The sequence below is a fragment of the Cricetulus griseus genome, chromosome 6, assembly GCF_003668045.3.
Source record: "Cricetulus griseus strain 17A/GY chromosome 6, alternate assembly CriGri-PICRH-1.0, whole genome shotgun sequence".
Classification (NCBI taxonomy): domain Eukaryota; kingdom Metazoa; phylum Chordata; class Mammalia; order Rodentia; family Cricetidae; genus Cricetulus; species Cricetulus griseus.
In genome coordinates, this window is record NC_048599.1 from 64463506 (window position 1) to 64479520 (window position 16015).

The window sequence follows — 16015 nt, forward strand, 5'->3', positions numbered from 1 at the left end:
TATTTTTTTCTTTTGAAAATACAAATGCATAGATTTCACTTCCAGGAATACTGATTTAATTGGTCCGGAGGACAGCTTAGACACTGCTGGATTTTAAAGCTCCCTGGTAATTTTAAGATGCAGTAAATATAAGAATCATTGCATTTGTGTAATTCCATATTTTCACAAGTTGGGCCCTTTAGAGATCAATATAGGAAGCAAGTGCTTTTGTGGTATATCATTTGGAAAGGCCTGGCTATCTCTTTCTCCCAAGTAGCCATTCACTTCTTAAAGCATAGCATTTGAAAAACTATCTAAAAAGCAGAAGCTGACACCCAAGGCTAAACACTGAGCTGAACTCTGGTATCCAGTTGCAGATAGGGAGGAGTGATGAGCAAAGGGGTCAAGACCAGGCTGGAGAGACCCACAGAAACAGCTGACTTGAACAAGGGGGAGCTCATGGACCCCAGACTAATAGCTGGGAAACCAGCATAGGACTGTTCCAGACCCTCTGAACAAGGATGTCAGTTTGGAGGTCTGGTTAATCTATGGGACCTCTGGTAGTGGATCAGTATTTATTCCTCGTACACAAATGGACTTTGGGAGCCCACTCCACAGAGATACTCTCTCAGACTAGACACCCGGGGGGGGGGTGTTTAGCAGGTTCTAGGCCCTGCTCCAAATGATATGACAGACTTTGAAGATCTCCCATGGAAGGCCTCACCCTCCCTGGGGAGCAGAAATGGGATGGGATAGGGGATCAGTGGGAGGCAGGGGAGGAGGGGAGGGAGAGGGAACTAGGATTGACAAGCTTGTATCTAATTTAAATTTAAAAGGGGGAAAAAGAAAAATTACCTAAAAATGTTCATTTCTTTGGATGAAGGCTTTGCAACTTAAATAAGGATAAATCCTCTGAGAGGGATAATACATTAAGTGGTTATCAGTTATTAACACCCTGTGTGTGTTCCTTTATCGGATTACTTTCCTTTGTGGTGGTGGAGTAAGGGGTGGGAATGAGTGAAGCACAGTGATGGAGGCGTCAATGATCAACAAGATGTGGATTCAAAGTGAGTCTCATATATGAAGTATTTGTAGGGTGTGTTGTAGGGGAATCCTGAGGTATGTTGACCACGCCCACTTGGGCGTGGTCGTAGTGACGTGGGAAAGGTTTAAGTATTTAGGGGCGCGCACACAGGGGCCCCTTCGCTCGCTCCCTGCCGCCTGGGTAAGCGGACTCGTGTGAGTACTATTTCTTAATAAACTACCTGTCATTCAATCTAGATCTGGCTCCACATTGCGTTCAGCTTTAGTCTATAATCAGGGAACAGTCTATAATCAGCGTAGAAACTTGAGTACATACCAAGAGTCTCAAGCTTCCTACTGCTGCAACCCTTTAGTACAACTCCTCATGTTGTGGTGACTCCCAACCACAGAATTATTTCATTGCTACTTCATAACTGTAATTTTGCTGTTACGAATCGTAAGGTAAATATCTGTTATGCAGAATATCTGATATGTGACCCCCAAGGGGGTTATGACTCACCGGTTGAGAACCACTGAATTAGACTGAACATGGAATGACTGACAAGCAAGAGTGGTCCCCCCCTAGTCTTACTAAGATGCAAAAACAAGAGGCGCCCCCATAGCAGTCTTTGCTGTGGGTGCCTAAGAGAAAGCAGTAGCCAAGTTGGTTGTCAAAAGCAACCTTTGAACAAGCAATGCCGAGTCTCTAGAATCCTGACAAAACAGATGTTGGTTGAACTTCTGAAAGTCAAGAAGGAGGCAACCAGTAGAGTCCACGTGGGACTTGAACATAAGCTCCAGCTCTTAGAGATGTCTCCTCCGGGTACTCATTCCAATCCTATCTTATAATATTGCAAGCTTATATAAGGCAGCAGGAAAAACTCAACTCTTGGGTCTGACTTTGAGCATCACAGTCTGGTGTAGAAGAAGCAGAGGCAGGGTGCATATGACAACCAAAAGATATTCTCCCAGTTTTACAATTTCTCAAGGGCAGACCCTACCCACATGTATTTCCCCTGTAATTTCCTCATCTCTTTTATACAGACTGGAAACTCAGCAGGAAGCCTAGCTATATCCTGCATGGCTGAGGCTCTGGGTGGACAGTGACAAAGAGATCGTGAAGAGGCGGGTACCCAGACACCAGGATGGCTCTTTGGCACTGTAGCTGAATAACTTCTGAATAGCTTTGACTTAAAAGAAATCTCTTCTCGTGGGTCTAATGAGCCTCCCTGGGAAGCTCCCAGTGTGAATGGGAATCACGACTTGACATAAATGGGAAAGATTATGTGTCAGCGGGGCTGATTTGATTCTTAATGGAGTGTTAATTTATTTGCTGTGATTTCACACATCTGCTTTGGCCACAATGCCATATTACGTTAATCCCTGAGATATTACTGTGCAAGGTATATTTTCTATATACCAGGTGAACGAGCAATGTGGAACTTGTACATGTGATTTCTCTTAAAGGAATACATACTCTTTTATTCAGAAGACTAGCAGGAGGAAGACGGTAGATTTGACCATCAGTAAGAAACATGATTTCTTGAGGTTAAGTCACAATTTGGAATTTGAGCTCAGGAGATGGCAACAGATTCTGGCCACATTTAGGACTGTTTATGATCAGTAGGTTGAACAGCTTTATTCCCCTTTGAGACAGTAAATTTTGTGCATCTTTCAAGGCAAGCATTTCCCTAAAAATCTGGGCTGAGATTTAAACATATGGAAGAGACACAAAAGATAAAAAGGGAGACATCACTTGGCACCAAAGAGTAAATTTCATTTCCCATTTATATTCTTGTAAGTCTCCTAAGACAGGTTAGGTTTATCCCTTCAGAAGACAATTTGATGTTTTCATTGGTAAACAGATGCATGTAGGCCGCTGGGGGAAGTGAATCTCAATTAACTCTGATTGTGAATGAAATGTAAAAGCCTTTGACCTGGAGACGAATCCCAAACAGAATGGAGTCTCTCCCTCTCCCCATCACACAAATCCCAGGAGACTGCAGATGTTGGTGCTTCCCTGGAGAGATATATTCAGGGCTCTGATCAGCTTTCCAAGGCCACCTTGCTGATGCTGATGCTGCAGCCTAAGCTTTGCTGCTGCAGCACTACCTGGGTTAGTTTAGCAAGTGCCAGGACCACACTGAGGATGAAAGAGTGGAGAAGAGAGCAGCAAGAACGCTTTACCCTTTGTAATCCAGGCTACCCCTAATGTGTTAAGATCCCTACATGGCAAATGGATTTCCCCTTTCCTCTCTCTCTTAAATATAATTATGCCATAGAGGAGAACTGACATCACCTCCAATCAGGGGACATGTAGCTCTCCCAGGTCACATGCACTAGATGGCCTGAGTGTCTGCACCAAACTCCTCCAACAAATGCTTGATTTCCACAATGCTAAAGACACTATGAAAAGCATCATGAGGACTACATGTTCTCTGTACTCCCAATAGTATATGTCCCAGTAAAGAAGAGGTCAAAAGACAAACCTTCATTTTACAACAAGTATGGTGTTCCAGTGAGGTTTCACTTACCAGATATTTGAAGTCAAGTTGGTAACAGGCTCATGTGGAACCTGTAGTTGAAGAAAATGAGGTTTTAAGCATATTTAAAGATAAGAGCACACCCACATAGTAAAATGTATCATTATTGGTAACTCTACATTCCATTCCTGAGTCAGAATATTCAACCCACACTCTTTGCTACTCTCAGCAGCTTTCCTTCTGGATGAGACAATGCTTTTCCCACTTGGTTAATGGGCATTGCTATTTGCTAAGATATGGATTTACAAAGTGAACAAACCAGAAGTTGCTGTGATTTAGACACTCACAGGTATGTTTGTCTCTATGATCCAAACCACTTTAAAGGCCACAGTCTTCTCCATTTTACATTATGTCAGTCTTCCCCAAAACTCTGAACACCACATTTGTCAGTGTATGCTAAAGAAACAGTGAGCATGAATTATGCACTCTGTTCCCTAAGTATTTATGGTTCAGGAAGAGAACCAAAGCCAAGGGATTCCCCTTCACTGTAACATGTACAGTACCCATGAACTTTCACTTACCAAGTCACAGATGGGCCAGTTTTCAGAACTGTGAAGAATAGGGTGAGAGTTCCTGATTTCTAGAATTCATTCCTACACTAGCAAATGTGGAAAGTAAAAGTTCTCCAGATTTCAAGTGACAAGAGCTTGTTAGCAACTCCAAAACTTGACTCTTACTTACATAGACTTTAATTTAGCAATCTGATGTAGGAAGTAGGTGCCTGTGTTCTTAAACTACCCAGGTGGCCTGCTGGACACTAAGATTAATGCTATATGTTCTATATTTAATTTTCATCTGATGCCCTTGCTTTGGTGTTGTACAATGAGCTTCAAATTAGAATTAATGGGAGGAACTTTGCAGTTGACTTAATTAAGTAGCTTCAATCAGAGGGGAATTGAGAAGTCAGAATCCAGCCAGATGAAATAATGCCTCGGGGAAGCTCAGAGATGTCCAGCTGTACACAGAACCTCTTTATATTTCATGAAGAACAATCAAGGCAAATTATTCACTGAAAATGGGGTAGATTGGGCTGAAAAGAGGAAATGAAACATAGATATATTAAACAAGTTATGTGTGATTTCTGAAAATAAAAATAGTTAAAGGTTGGATCTTTTCTGGATTTTGTAGTCCCAATATTTGCAGTGGCGTTTGCATTTTCTTTCTACACATCATTTATACACGTCTTGCACATTCTTTTGACAAGCTTTTGACCTCTTAAAAAAACAAAAGTTTGAAATTTAAAGTAATGAAGTGATGAATATTTTAAGGTTATTTTTGTCCCATGACGGCTTCTTACTGTCTATAATTTCAGTTTCCTAAACGTTTTTTTTTTCATATGGTTTACCACAGAAATTAGAGTTTGTGCTTTTTCTATTTATTGCAGTGCAGCTGACAACTAAAATTTTTTAATAAATATAATAAAACAGTTTGTTTTTAAAGTATGGTGGCCTGAATAAGTTTTTGTAGCCTTAGAAATGAACTACTTAGTATATCATAGGTTCTACACAGACGCACTTTGAGTGTTTATAGACCAATGGTACATGTGTGTCTTCCATGTATCGAAGCATATTAAAAATAATAAACTGATGATTAACAATTCAGTTATGACTTTGTGATTAAAATTTGCATTAGACTCACTATCTATAAAGGTTTGGCAAGACCTAAGCACAGAAGATGATTTTGAGTTATACAACTTACTAGGGGACATTTAAAGGCAGTTAAACAGACTGCCCTTGGTACTTCCTCATTCATTTTCTCTCTGCGATTCTGTACTCAAAAAATGTCTGCCATAGATGGAGCAAATATATGGACTCCAGGGACCAAAGAGAAAACCCGGGAGTGTGCATCACGTTTGAGATGAGGGAATCACCATCCCATCTGTTAGCCAACTGGAAAGATTTCTTTCTGCCTCCATTCTCATACATATTTTTCTGCCAAGAGGGTGAAGCCACCCCTGCCTTAAGGGTAACATTCCCTTTGTACCCTACTTATTTCTCCATGTTGGTGGACTCCTTTCCTGCCATCCATGAAGATCTGCTTCCTGGGGCTAGAAGTGTCAACTCCAAGAGACAACCTTGGTGCAGTCATCCCTCAGACACTCAAGCTTGTGTTCCATCTGTAAGCATAATTCATGCTGAAGGGCATGTGTGGGGGCTCCAGGCCCCACTCTGCACCCTTCCTCCCAGTCTCAGGGCTACTAGATACCACCTGACTCAGTTGTTCTAGAGTCAAAGAGCATCCTAGTCTAGCTTATATAATGCACACATGTGGGCACTCTCTGTGGATAATTAAGGCTGCCTTATATTCCTAAGATCAGCTAGCAACCCTTTCCCGGTCAGATTTTTGTAAGGATGTAAAGTCCCTACTCATTGTGCTTTTGGTATTTATATGAAACACTCCAAGCTTTGATGTCTCCTAAAACTGACCCTAAGCTAATTAGCAGCTTGGTGTGATTGTTTCAATTTTCCTGGGACCAATTAAGTAGGTGCTGTAGATGGAACTGACAACAAAATGTAAATTTGAAAACTCATTGAGGGAGGGAGAAAAGCAAAGGCTGAATAAGGAGAGTCGGGGGTGGGGTGAGATTGTGAGCTGCTGTTTCAGCTAGATAAATACTGGGTCTCCTTAAATTCGGGCTGGACCGTGCTAACCTGGAAAGTACCCCCTACTCCCATCGGCTACGGGCAAATAAAAACACAGCCTCCTAATCTGTGCAGGGAGAAATGAGAACTCATCGTGGCCAGTCCACTGGCTCGCTGCTAGGCACCTGTTTGGTTGGCAAGTACTTTGTACCTAGATCTTCATGCTCAGAACACCTTCCCACCCGCATTTAGGCGTCAGCCAGCCGGGAGTCTCACTCCAGCACCTGATCAACCCACCGAAGCCAGGACCCTCTGCAGCACTCTCGTCGGAGGCTGTCCTCTCCCGGTAAGGGCTAAAAAAAAGCCCTTCCCCCAATCAGCACCACGATCTAGAAAAGGAATTTCAGTGGTGTCTCAGAAGGCCCAAAGCTAAAGGTGAGGGACAGGCGGGGGTTGGGGACTGGTGGGGGCAACTACACTGCCTGCTCGGGTCCCTCCTCACTCACCTACGTGTCTGCTCCTCCTGCCGGAGGCCGGCGGGCAGGTGAGGTTACCTGGGAGCCCCAGAAGCCCCGAGGGGCGCTGCAGTCCTCGGTCTCCCTAGCCCCGGCGCAGCGGGGGACTCCAGACCGTCTCCTCCCCCCCGCAGCGCGGCCGCGGCCCCTCGGGCTCCGACGCTGGGCGACAGCGGCACGCCGCGCTCTGCTCCCCTCCGCCGACCTGGCGTGACGCAGGCGGAGACTACTTAAGGGCGGATTAGAGGCGGTGGCCGCGGATTCCCCAGCCCCGCAGCCAGCTCTGCGCGCCGCAGCAGCGCGGGAGCGCCAGGTGCCCGCTCCAGTGACAGGCACTGGGGCCGGTGCGCGGACCCTCCCTCAGACCGCAAGATCGCGGGGAAGGCGGCGCAGAGACCGGTCTCCGGCGGGCAGGAGCTCGGCCACCTGCACGCTGCCACTCAGCCCCGCCCCTCGCCGGGAGACTGCGGGAGTCAACCTGATCCCCGGACGGCAGCGAGGTGCTGGATAGCTCCTCCGCACCGCGCCAACAGCCCCATTGGTCGGGTCGCGCATAGATTGCTTTCCCCCTACTCCCCTTTTTTAAGTGCAATAAAAGGGGGAGGGGCTCGTGGATTTTTTTTTTTAAAAAAAAAAAACATTTTTGTTTGCTTCTTTAATTGGGGGCAATTCGCTCTCGGTCAGGAGGTGCGGCCCGGGGAGGGGCCAGGACCAGGAACGTGCCCGGTACTGCCCAGTCTTTGTCTGCTGCCTCCGGATGCACAGCGATGGGGGAATGGACCATCTTGGAGAGGCTGCTGGAAGCCGCGGTGCAGCAGCACTCCACTATGATCGGGAGGTAAGGGCACCAAGCCAGACGTCAGCGGGCCCGTCGGGCGGCCCTTGGGAATATCTTCTCCCGTCTCTAACGATCCCCCAAACCCCCAACCAGCCCTCTGCCTCCTCCCCATCCTCTGTCCAAGTGCCAGTGTTGCCTGCATTAAGGGATTACCCGGAGCCCAGTGACGCCCCCCTCCTCCAGTTACTCCTGACCAGCTCCCCCATACTTTCTCTATAAAGCACCACAAGGGGAAGGGGTTCACGCTTCTCTTATCAGAAAAGGACTCGTGGACTCAGTCCTGGTACCCCTACTCTCCAGAGTCAGCGCCAATCTCCATCTGGTTCCCTAAATAGAATCTACAAGGAAGGCAGAATTGCATTTGGACAGAGAAGGGCAAGTGGGGAGATGGATTTGCTCATCACAGCAGATGCATCATTCTTTAACAGAAATTTATTAAGCTAGACCCCGTCCTCCGTTAAAACTTAATGCCAGAGAGCCACACACATAGCTGGCTTCTTTTTGTGGATATCTATATGTATGTATATATACACATGTGGATGGATATATATTTATTTATTCATATTTATAACTACCTGCAGTTATTTATTTATGTATATAGATGTGAATTTTGTATTCATAACTGTTTCTAGTGACAATTCAGTTCTAAATGTTGAGACTAGGATAGGACTACACAGGTAGGATCCTTTATAAAAGATTCTGTATGCATTGGCCAGAGTAAAGATATGTTTGCAGTCTGTAGACATTCTTCATCTACAGATTAACTATATACATTGCAAAAGAACCATAAACAGTGCATGAAATTGTTCAGATGTGAGATCCTTGTAATATGAAGTATTCCAAGCTTTCCAGCACCAAGCAGAAAAGGAAAACATAAAGTTGTTTTCTAGGCTCTCAGTTCAGTACCACTCAAGGGTGGACAGCTCCCCTGTTCAAGGACTGGTAAACATTGGAACAGGAAAGATCAGGGACTTCCCATCAGTGACTTAGCCTATGAGAACCTCTCTTCCCCCCTCCTTTTCCTCTGCTCAGGATCCTGTTGACTGTGGTGGTGATCTTCCGGATACTCATTGTGGCCATTGTGGGGGAGACGGTGTACGATGATGAGCAGACCATGTTTGTGTGCAACACCCTGCAGCCCGGCTGTAACCAGGCCTGCTATGACCGCGCCTTTCCCATCTCCCATATACGTTACTGGGTCTTCCAGATCATAATGGTGTGCACCCCCAGTCTCTGTTTCATCACCTATTCTGTGCACCAATCAGCCAAGCAGCGAGAACGCCGGTACTCTACTGTCTTCCTTGCCCTGGACAGAGACCCCACTGAGTCTATAGGGGGACCTGGAGGAACTGGGGTTGGGGGCAGTGGCGGGAGCAAACGAGAAGATAAGAAATTACAAAATGCCATTGTCAATGGGGTGCTGCAGAACACAGAGAACACCAGCAAGGAGACAGAACCAGATTGCCTAGAGGTTAAAGAGCTGACTCCACACCCATCAGGGCTTCGCACAGCAGCAAGGTCCAAGCTCCGAAGACAGGAAGGTATCTCCCGCTTCTACATCATTCAAGTGGTGTTCCGAAATGCTCTGGAGATTGGGTTTCTGGTGGGCCAATACTTTCTCTATGGCTTCAGTGTTCCAGGGTTGTATGAGTGTAACCGATACCCCTGCATCAAGGAGGTGGAATGTTATGTGTCTAGACCTACTGAGAAGACAGTCTTTCTGGTGTTTATGTTTGCTGTGAGTGGCATTTGTGTGGTGCTCAACCTGGCTGAACTTAACCATCTGGGATGGCGGAAGATCAAACTGGCTGTCCGAGGAGCCCAGGCCAAGAGAAAGTCGGTCTATGAGATACGTAACAAAGACCTGCCTCGAGTCAGTGTTCCAAATTTTGGCAGGACTCAGTCTAGTGACTCTGCCTATGTGTGAAACAGCAGGTTTGGGGAAGGCCTGTTGGGTGGCAAGTAACCTCAAGGCAGATGATGACTCAAGGGTAGACAGATCTGCCCTCATTTTTGTGATGCTCGCTGTCAAGGTCTAGGATACAGATGTTAAAGGGTCTTCATCGACAAAGAGAAAAGGTAGAACTGTCATCATGTTACACCATCCGTTCTACAGAGACAAATTGGGTAGAGTGACAAGGTGACTGAGCTGGACTTCCTTGGGCCTTTCTCTTTAATGGTCCTTCCTGCTTCTGACAATAGTGGACTGGCACAGCTGCCAAGCAAGACTTAGCTCTGCTGAGCTCTGTATTCTGGTGAATGGCATGAGTCAAATACTCATTGATATAAAATTTGTGACCCATCTCAGCACATCCCTTTATCCTGGGCTGCAGAAAAAACATCCCTGAGGATCTTTCTCCCCCATCAGCATGCCCCTTTCCCTCAAACCCAGGATAGCATGCCAGCTTTTCTGTTTCCTTGATCTGGCCTTACATTAGCCCTAACACAGTTTATCTGCAAGCTAGAGGGAATTACATGGGGTGCTTTTTGGAGACTGGCCAGGGCAGAGGTTTGCAGTAGAGCCCCATATGACTGGCTCTTAGTCATTATGAAAACCTTAGGAATGTCTCAATATTTCCAATTTTTTAACTCAAATTGCACTGGTGCTGTTTATTAGGGGTGGGGGATGGGAGGGAGGGGATATCACCAACACTTCTGTGAGATGGTCATTTCACTGTTGAGCATGTGTTTATGAGCTTTGGGATCTTTCTGCCTTCTAGCTTATGGACTGTGGATAGTATTAACAATATGGTTTTTGTTGAAATGGAGGGTATCTACTCAAGCCACAGAATTTCTAACTGGTAGATCTTCCTCATTTTCTTACCTGCTTTTGTTGTGCTACACAGCTGCACATCATTTTGCCATGGTTTGAATTTACCTGTGTGCTCACACCAGAGACCTTAATCAGCCCATGTCAATCCCAACTTATTATATCATCACTTATTTTTGAAACACACACACATGCATACAATCACTGGTTTAACAAACCTGGAAGTAAACATTATTGGCTAATATGTGTTTATGGATATTTATTTGAGACATATACCAAAGGTTCAAAAACCTGTTGTGTGGACTAAGACAATTTTCCTCTGTTGCTCTTATTTATTTATAAGTGCCATATTCCACCTTTCACACCCACTGTGTACTTAGCTGAAGCTTAGGCAAGAGTAGTATTCAGATAATATGTTTTTATGGAAGCCCTCTGTTTCCTTTGAATTATTATTACTGTTATTATGGTTTGTTGATTTAGATATGGATGTGGTATGTTATACACCTGAGGGTTTGTTTAAAATAAAGTTCTTGCCTTTTTTTGTAAACTGGGAAGAGCCTGCATTTTTTATTTTGACTGGAGTTCTATTTGTTTAAATAAATGTTACAATGGAGGGACATTTGGTCCAGGAAGTAAACAATAGATGAAGCATATCTGAGGGATGAATAACAAAGTCCCATCCTCTGTGAGCAGACAAAGGGAAGCTGACAACTTTTACAGATGTTTAAATGTGAATGATGATGCATTTAAGTGTTATTTCCTAACTCCTTTCTGACCTTAGCCTGGCATTTCTCTGCCTGTGTAAGTATATTTCTTGAATACAAATGTCAATAATACCACAGTCACTCTATTAGGAGTGGGTTTTTTCTCTCTGATTTTCACCATGGATTGTCACAGTTGGCAGACACACTGTTCAACTTATGTTATCTTTAGAACCTGGTGTCTTAAAGGATGTCAAAAGGAGTCCTCTAGACTAACACTGTCTAGTAGAACTTCTATAGTGATGACATCTAACCTTGGAACAATTAGCTACACATGACTACTGAGATCTTAAAATGTGGCTAGTGTAATTGAAGAACAGAACCTCTAATCTGGTTTGATTTTGATGGGTTTAAAGAGCTATGATGGTTATCTGCCGTAGTATCACCCAGCACAATTCTAGACCTTTTAATCTGCCATTTTGCCTGCATCTTTAAATGGGGATGGATCTTTTGCTTATATGTCATAAGACATTTCTAGCTGTATCATTTTATAGTTTCTCATTTTTCCTATATGAGGTTCTGTTTCTGTAGACTAAAGTTCTCCCTCTGTTATTTGACTTTATACATGTTCTAATCTTAAGATGAGTACTTGGTTTGAACAGCAGGAAACAGTGTAGAATTTCCAGGGTGATTGTTTTTCCTACACAATGGTTACACCTTTTAACTATGTGTGTAATGCCAATTTTAGAATGAAAATGTGTCTATTTCAATCTATAGGTTTCCATCTGCAGGATAAATAAGCGGTTGAAGATGATTATCCTTGAGTAAAGAAACAGATTCTCCTCTGCTTGTGTTTGGTAAGCTAAAAATGTTTCAAGACACCTCCCAGAGCTGAAGGAAGAGTGTCGCTTGAGCACTCTTAGCATATGCTTGGGTGTGAAAGAAATGGGAATCTGTGTGGAAAACAAGGTCTGTTGTATTTATGCCTTGATGTAGGATTAAAAGAGGAGTGGCTCCTGGTAGAAATGCATTCTTCATCAGTGAGGCTCATCTATTGCAGTTGTTTGATGTTTCTAAACACCTGTAAGGCAAGTGTTATTAATTCATGTGTTAGTAACTCATGATAACTCACAGAGGGAAAGCATTCTCTTCGTATATAGACAACCTGCACAATGCCTTGCTTTTTATCAAATAAACACATATACATGGATGGTCTGATGGTTCACATAGCTGTGTGAGAGATGTGCCCTTAATCTTTATTTTGTGAAAGAATGACACTGACATATTATTTTAAATTCTCTAGCTTTTTGGTTAGCTTTAAGTCCTTTTGGTCCATGCACAAAAATATGTGTGAGCGCATACCTGTGCGTGCGTGCGAGTGCGAGTGCGTGTGCGTGTGCGTGTGCGTGTGTGTGTGTGTGTGTGTGTGTGTGTATACACTGGTGGAGTGGTGGGCAACAGCCCATGAACTGGATTTAAAGTTTGAAAAGTACTTGGAGGGACTAAGTTATTTAGCCTCAGGGAAAAAATAACTGAAAGGACAGAATTTGTCATTTGTAGGTCCTCAGATATCTAAAAGGTCAAAATATGAGTGACAACAGTCCTATTCTATTTTCTCTGTGACCTCTGGACACAAAAAGGGCAGGTCCAAAAGCACCACTCATAGCAGTGGGTTTCTTGGGAAGTAATAACATCTTGGAGGACAGAATGGAGTAGCATCACTTAGAACACACTATTTGGGTTTATTTTACTTTATATTGTATTAACAACCTTAGTTTGACTATTTTAGTATTCTGGGCCTGAGATAACAGAGTAACACAGACAGCAGAAATTATTTTCTTATGGTTCTAGAGGTTAAAATCCCAAACCAAGGTGTTGTTGTCCTCTTTGTGATGACTGCAGTCTCACCATGTATGTGCGTATCTCTCGTATCTCTCAAGTTCTCTTTGTTTAATGTTCTCTTTTATGAGGATACTGTCAGATTGCATTTGGGCTTCATTTTTTAACTTGTCTTTTCTCAGAGATGTGTGGACAAGATAGTGTCTCGTTCTATAGCCTTGATGGTCTCAAATTACCCCAAATCCTCCTGCTTTTGCCTCACATGTAGGGAGAGTATAGGTCACCAGGCCTAACTATAGTCATCTTTTAAATTCATTGGAATTAGAGGCCTTATCTCCAAACATAGCAACATTTTAATATATTGGTGTCAAAGCTTCTACATAGTCATTTGGAAGGACACACTAAGGATTTTTTTTTACAACTTCAGGTGCTTATAGCTATGGGAACTATATAAATATATGCATAAAGGGAGCCACTTTGGGGAATAAGGGCAAAGTAGATGGTTGAATGGAACATCAGAACAGTGGGTGTGTATTAGACTGTCCTGGCGCAACCAAATTGTGTAGATGCTGTGCTACACTTAAGACGCTAAGTAGCCAGTGAGTTCCTTCAACAGAGCCAGGAAGTCTGAAGATACAAGGATAATACCACTAAGCTTAGACCTTATGAAAAACCAATTTCACAGATGGAAAGATCAAATATTTAGTCAATAATAATGGGAAAAATTAAGTCCATTGCCTCACTCCATATTACCTTTCTAAGCTGATTGGTGCTACCAGCTAAAAATTACCATTGTTGTTTATTTTTCTACTCTTAGGAATGAGGACTGGTGAGCCTGAAACCTTAGCATAAAAACCAGTTACACAGAGGAGGAAGAGGGAACGGTGAGGCTCTCATGACAGACCTTCTCATGCTAAATGTATGTGGGGTTCATGACAAGAAGCTCCAGATAGATGACTGACAAGAATTCTCAAGGTCTTCAGAGTGGCCATTACCCGAAGTTGAGATTTCCATGGAGAACAAGGGTCTTGACAGAGTTACAGCCTGGAGTGGACAGGAGAAGAGGAGTGGTATTAGGAAGCCAAGGGAGATTGAGTCAAAGTGAGGATGTTTGTAGTGGCATAAAGTTCTACTGAGCATTTATATAAATGAGAGAGCTTTAACTACATGAAGACACAGAATCATCTTCTAGGTTTGGTGAGAAGCAAGGTAGAACTTACCATAGACTGTCCTAGACACTTTCAGTCCTCAGAAGGTTGGGTAGAAATAACAGCAGCAAAGAGAAAATGATCGATCCTAGCCCAACAGTGCTCTGAGAGTCAGTCAAGCCTGGCACACCAGCCTTGGGCTCACCCTAAGCTTACACTAGCAGGTTGATCTACTCTAGCGGAGGGTGTGGTAGTTCAACAGACCTGGTTGAGCCAAGTCTAAATGAGTAGTTATCACTAAGATGGCCCAGTGCTTCTTTCAGTTTTGGGCCTTTAAGGACAGCACCAGTAAAGCATTGCTGTGACACTCGAGATGACAGCTGACCTGCTGTGGGCCAGACACACTGCTCATCCAGGCTACTGCCCCAAGTCTCTGGCAACTGAAGAGCAGAGTGCAGGAAGTAGACCTGTCATTCTTGCTGATGCTATCCACAAGAAACCTTATCTGCAACATGTTTAACATAATACATAAAGGGCCATCATTTGTAAGCATGCTACTGAAACCCTCGACTCCAACTTCGCTTAAAAGGACCAGATGTCCTAAAATATTAAGCAACAGACAGTTACTCAATTCAGTTCAGTAATATATTGAGCAACAATGGTCTGTAATCTCCTGGATGGCATTGTGAGAAATACAGAGAAGGGCACATTATTCTCTTCCATTCACAGGGCCTGCAGTCAGCCTGAGGGGAGGCAGACAGCCTCAAATAGCAGAATGTGATCTGTGATTGTCAAGTTTCAAAGCCTGGGTACTAAGGAGGAAGATTCTGTATCTGCTTCGTGTGTATGTGTCTGTGTGTATGTGAGTGCTTGGTGTGTGTGTGTGTGTGTGTGTGTGTGTGTGTGTGTGTGTGTGTGTGTAGAGCTGGGAGATGGGAATGGAGGAGGACAGAAAAGCTTCAATCAACAAGGCATAAGAAAACTTCACTAAAACTTTTATTTCTTGTTTTTTTTATTTTTATTTATTTATTTTGTTTTTGTTTTGTCAAGATGATGTGAAAGTCTCAAGGCTCCTAGCTCGGTCAGCCTGCATTCCATGAGTGGCAAGTGCTGTCTGCCATCTCTAGGGAAAGTACCTGTGTTATCCCAACACAGTTTAGTGTGCAGCTGTTGGGCACCTGGCCCCTTCCCTGTGGATAGCCAGCCTGACCTGGCATAGGAAAGTGACTGGGGACCACTGTTAACTATCTAGGTGCATAGACTGAAGCTGGGTAAATCCCTAGAAGCTGTGACCTGGTATTGGTTTTTTGAGGATGGCCAGCCTGGGTGTTAGCTAGGATCAGTATCAGAGATAAGGTAGAAGGGGGTCTGAGCAGCTTAACTCTGTTTCCATTCTCATGGTCAGTAAAAGGAGCTGTGCAGAATGTTTGGGTGATAGCAGAGGATCTGGAACTGGTGTCCTGGAGCCAGGAGGGAGGCTGGAGAGACATAAACTTATGCTGCAGAGCTAGGAACTTGCAGCATTTGGGGAAAGCCATGATCTCAGCCAGACTGGAATAGAAATATTTCACCATAAAGAGGTTATTAGGAAGGTCTACTCCAAAAAGGAGTTAGGTACCCACACGAATATGACTTCTGTCTGGAGAAGATGTGGAGAGCAGGAGGAGGATTATTTTCCCTGGGGTTCATAAAAGGAAGTGAGAAGTGAGTCTGGAAATCGAGTGGACTGAGTTATGCAAAGGGTAAAGGAAGCCATGGCAATTTGAGTAGACAATGTGAGAAGACATCTTTCAACAAAGCCTCTCACTGCTGTTTTGAGAAGTGCTAGGTCCCCAGGCATCAGTCACACTGTCCTGTCTCACTATGCAGAGGCTCATTGCACCCATCTCAGGATCAGCTTTGATTTGGAAAACACATTTCAATCTCAACAGTAAGGGATTGGAGCAAATATCCAGGGTGATGGTTGGGGATTTGGCAGCATGGCCCCATTAACATTAGTGGGAGTTAGTCAGCTAAATCCCAGACATGGAACAGAATCCTGTGTTTATTCTTCATGATGACCTTTCTGATGTAAATT

General features: G+C 43.9%; 1 protein-coding gene across 1 annotated transcript; it reads left to right on the top strand.

Moving 5' to 3' along the window:
- The first annotated feature begins 7409 nt into the window (after positions 1-7409).
- Gjd2 (gap junction protein delta 2) lies at positions 7410-9407 on the top strand. Its single transcript, XM_027420992.2, has 2 exons — positions 7410-7480; positions 8513-9407. The coding sequence occupies exons 1-2, from the start codon at positions 7410-7412 to the stop codon at positions 9405-9407; spliced, it is 966 nt and encodes a 321-aa protein (XP_027276793.1).
- Positions 9408-16015: the final 6608 nt, after the last annotated feature.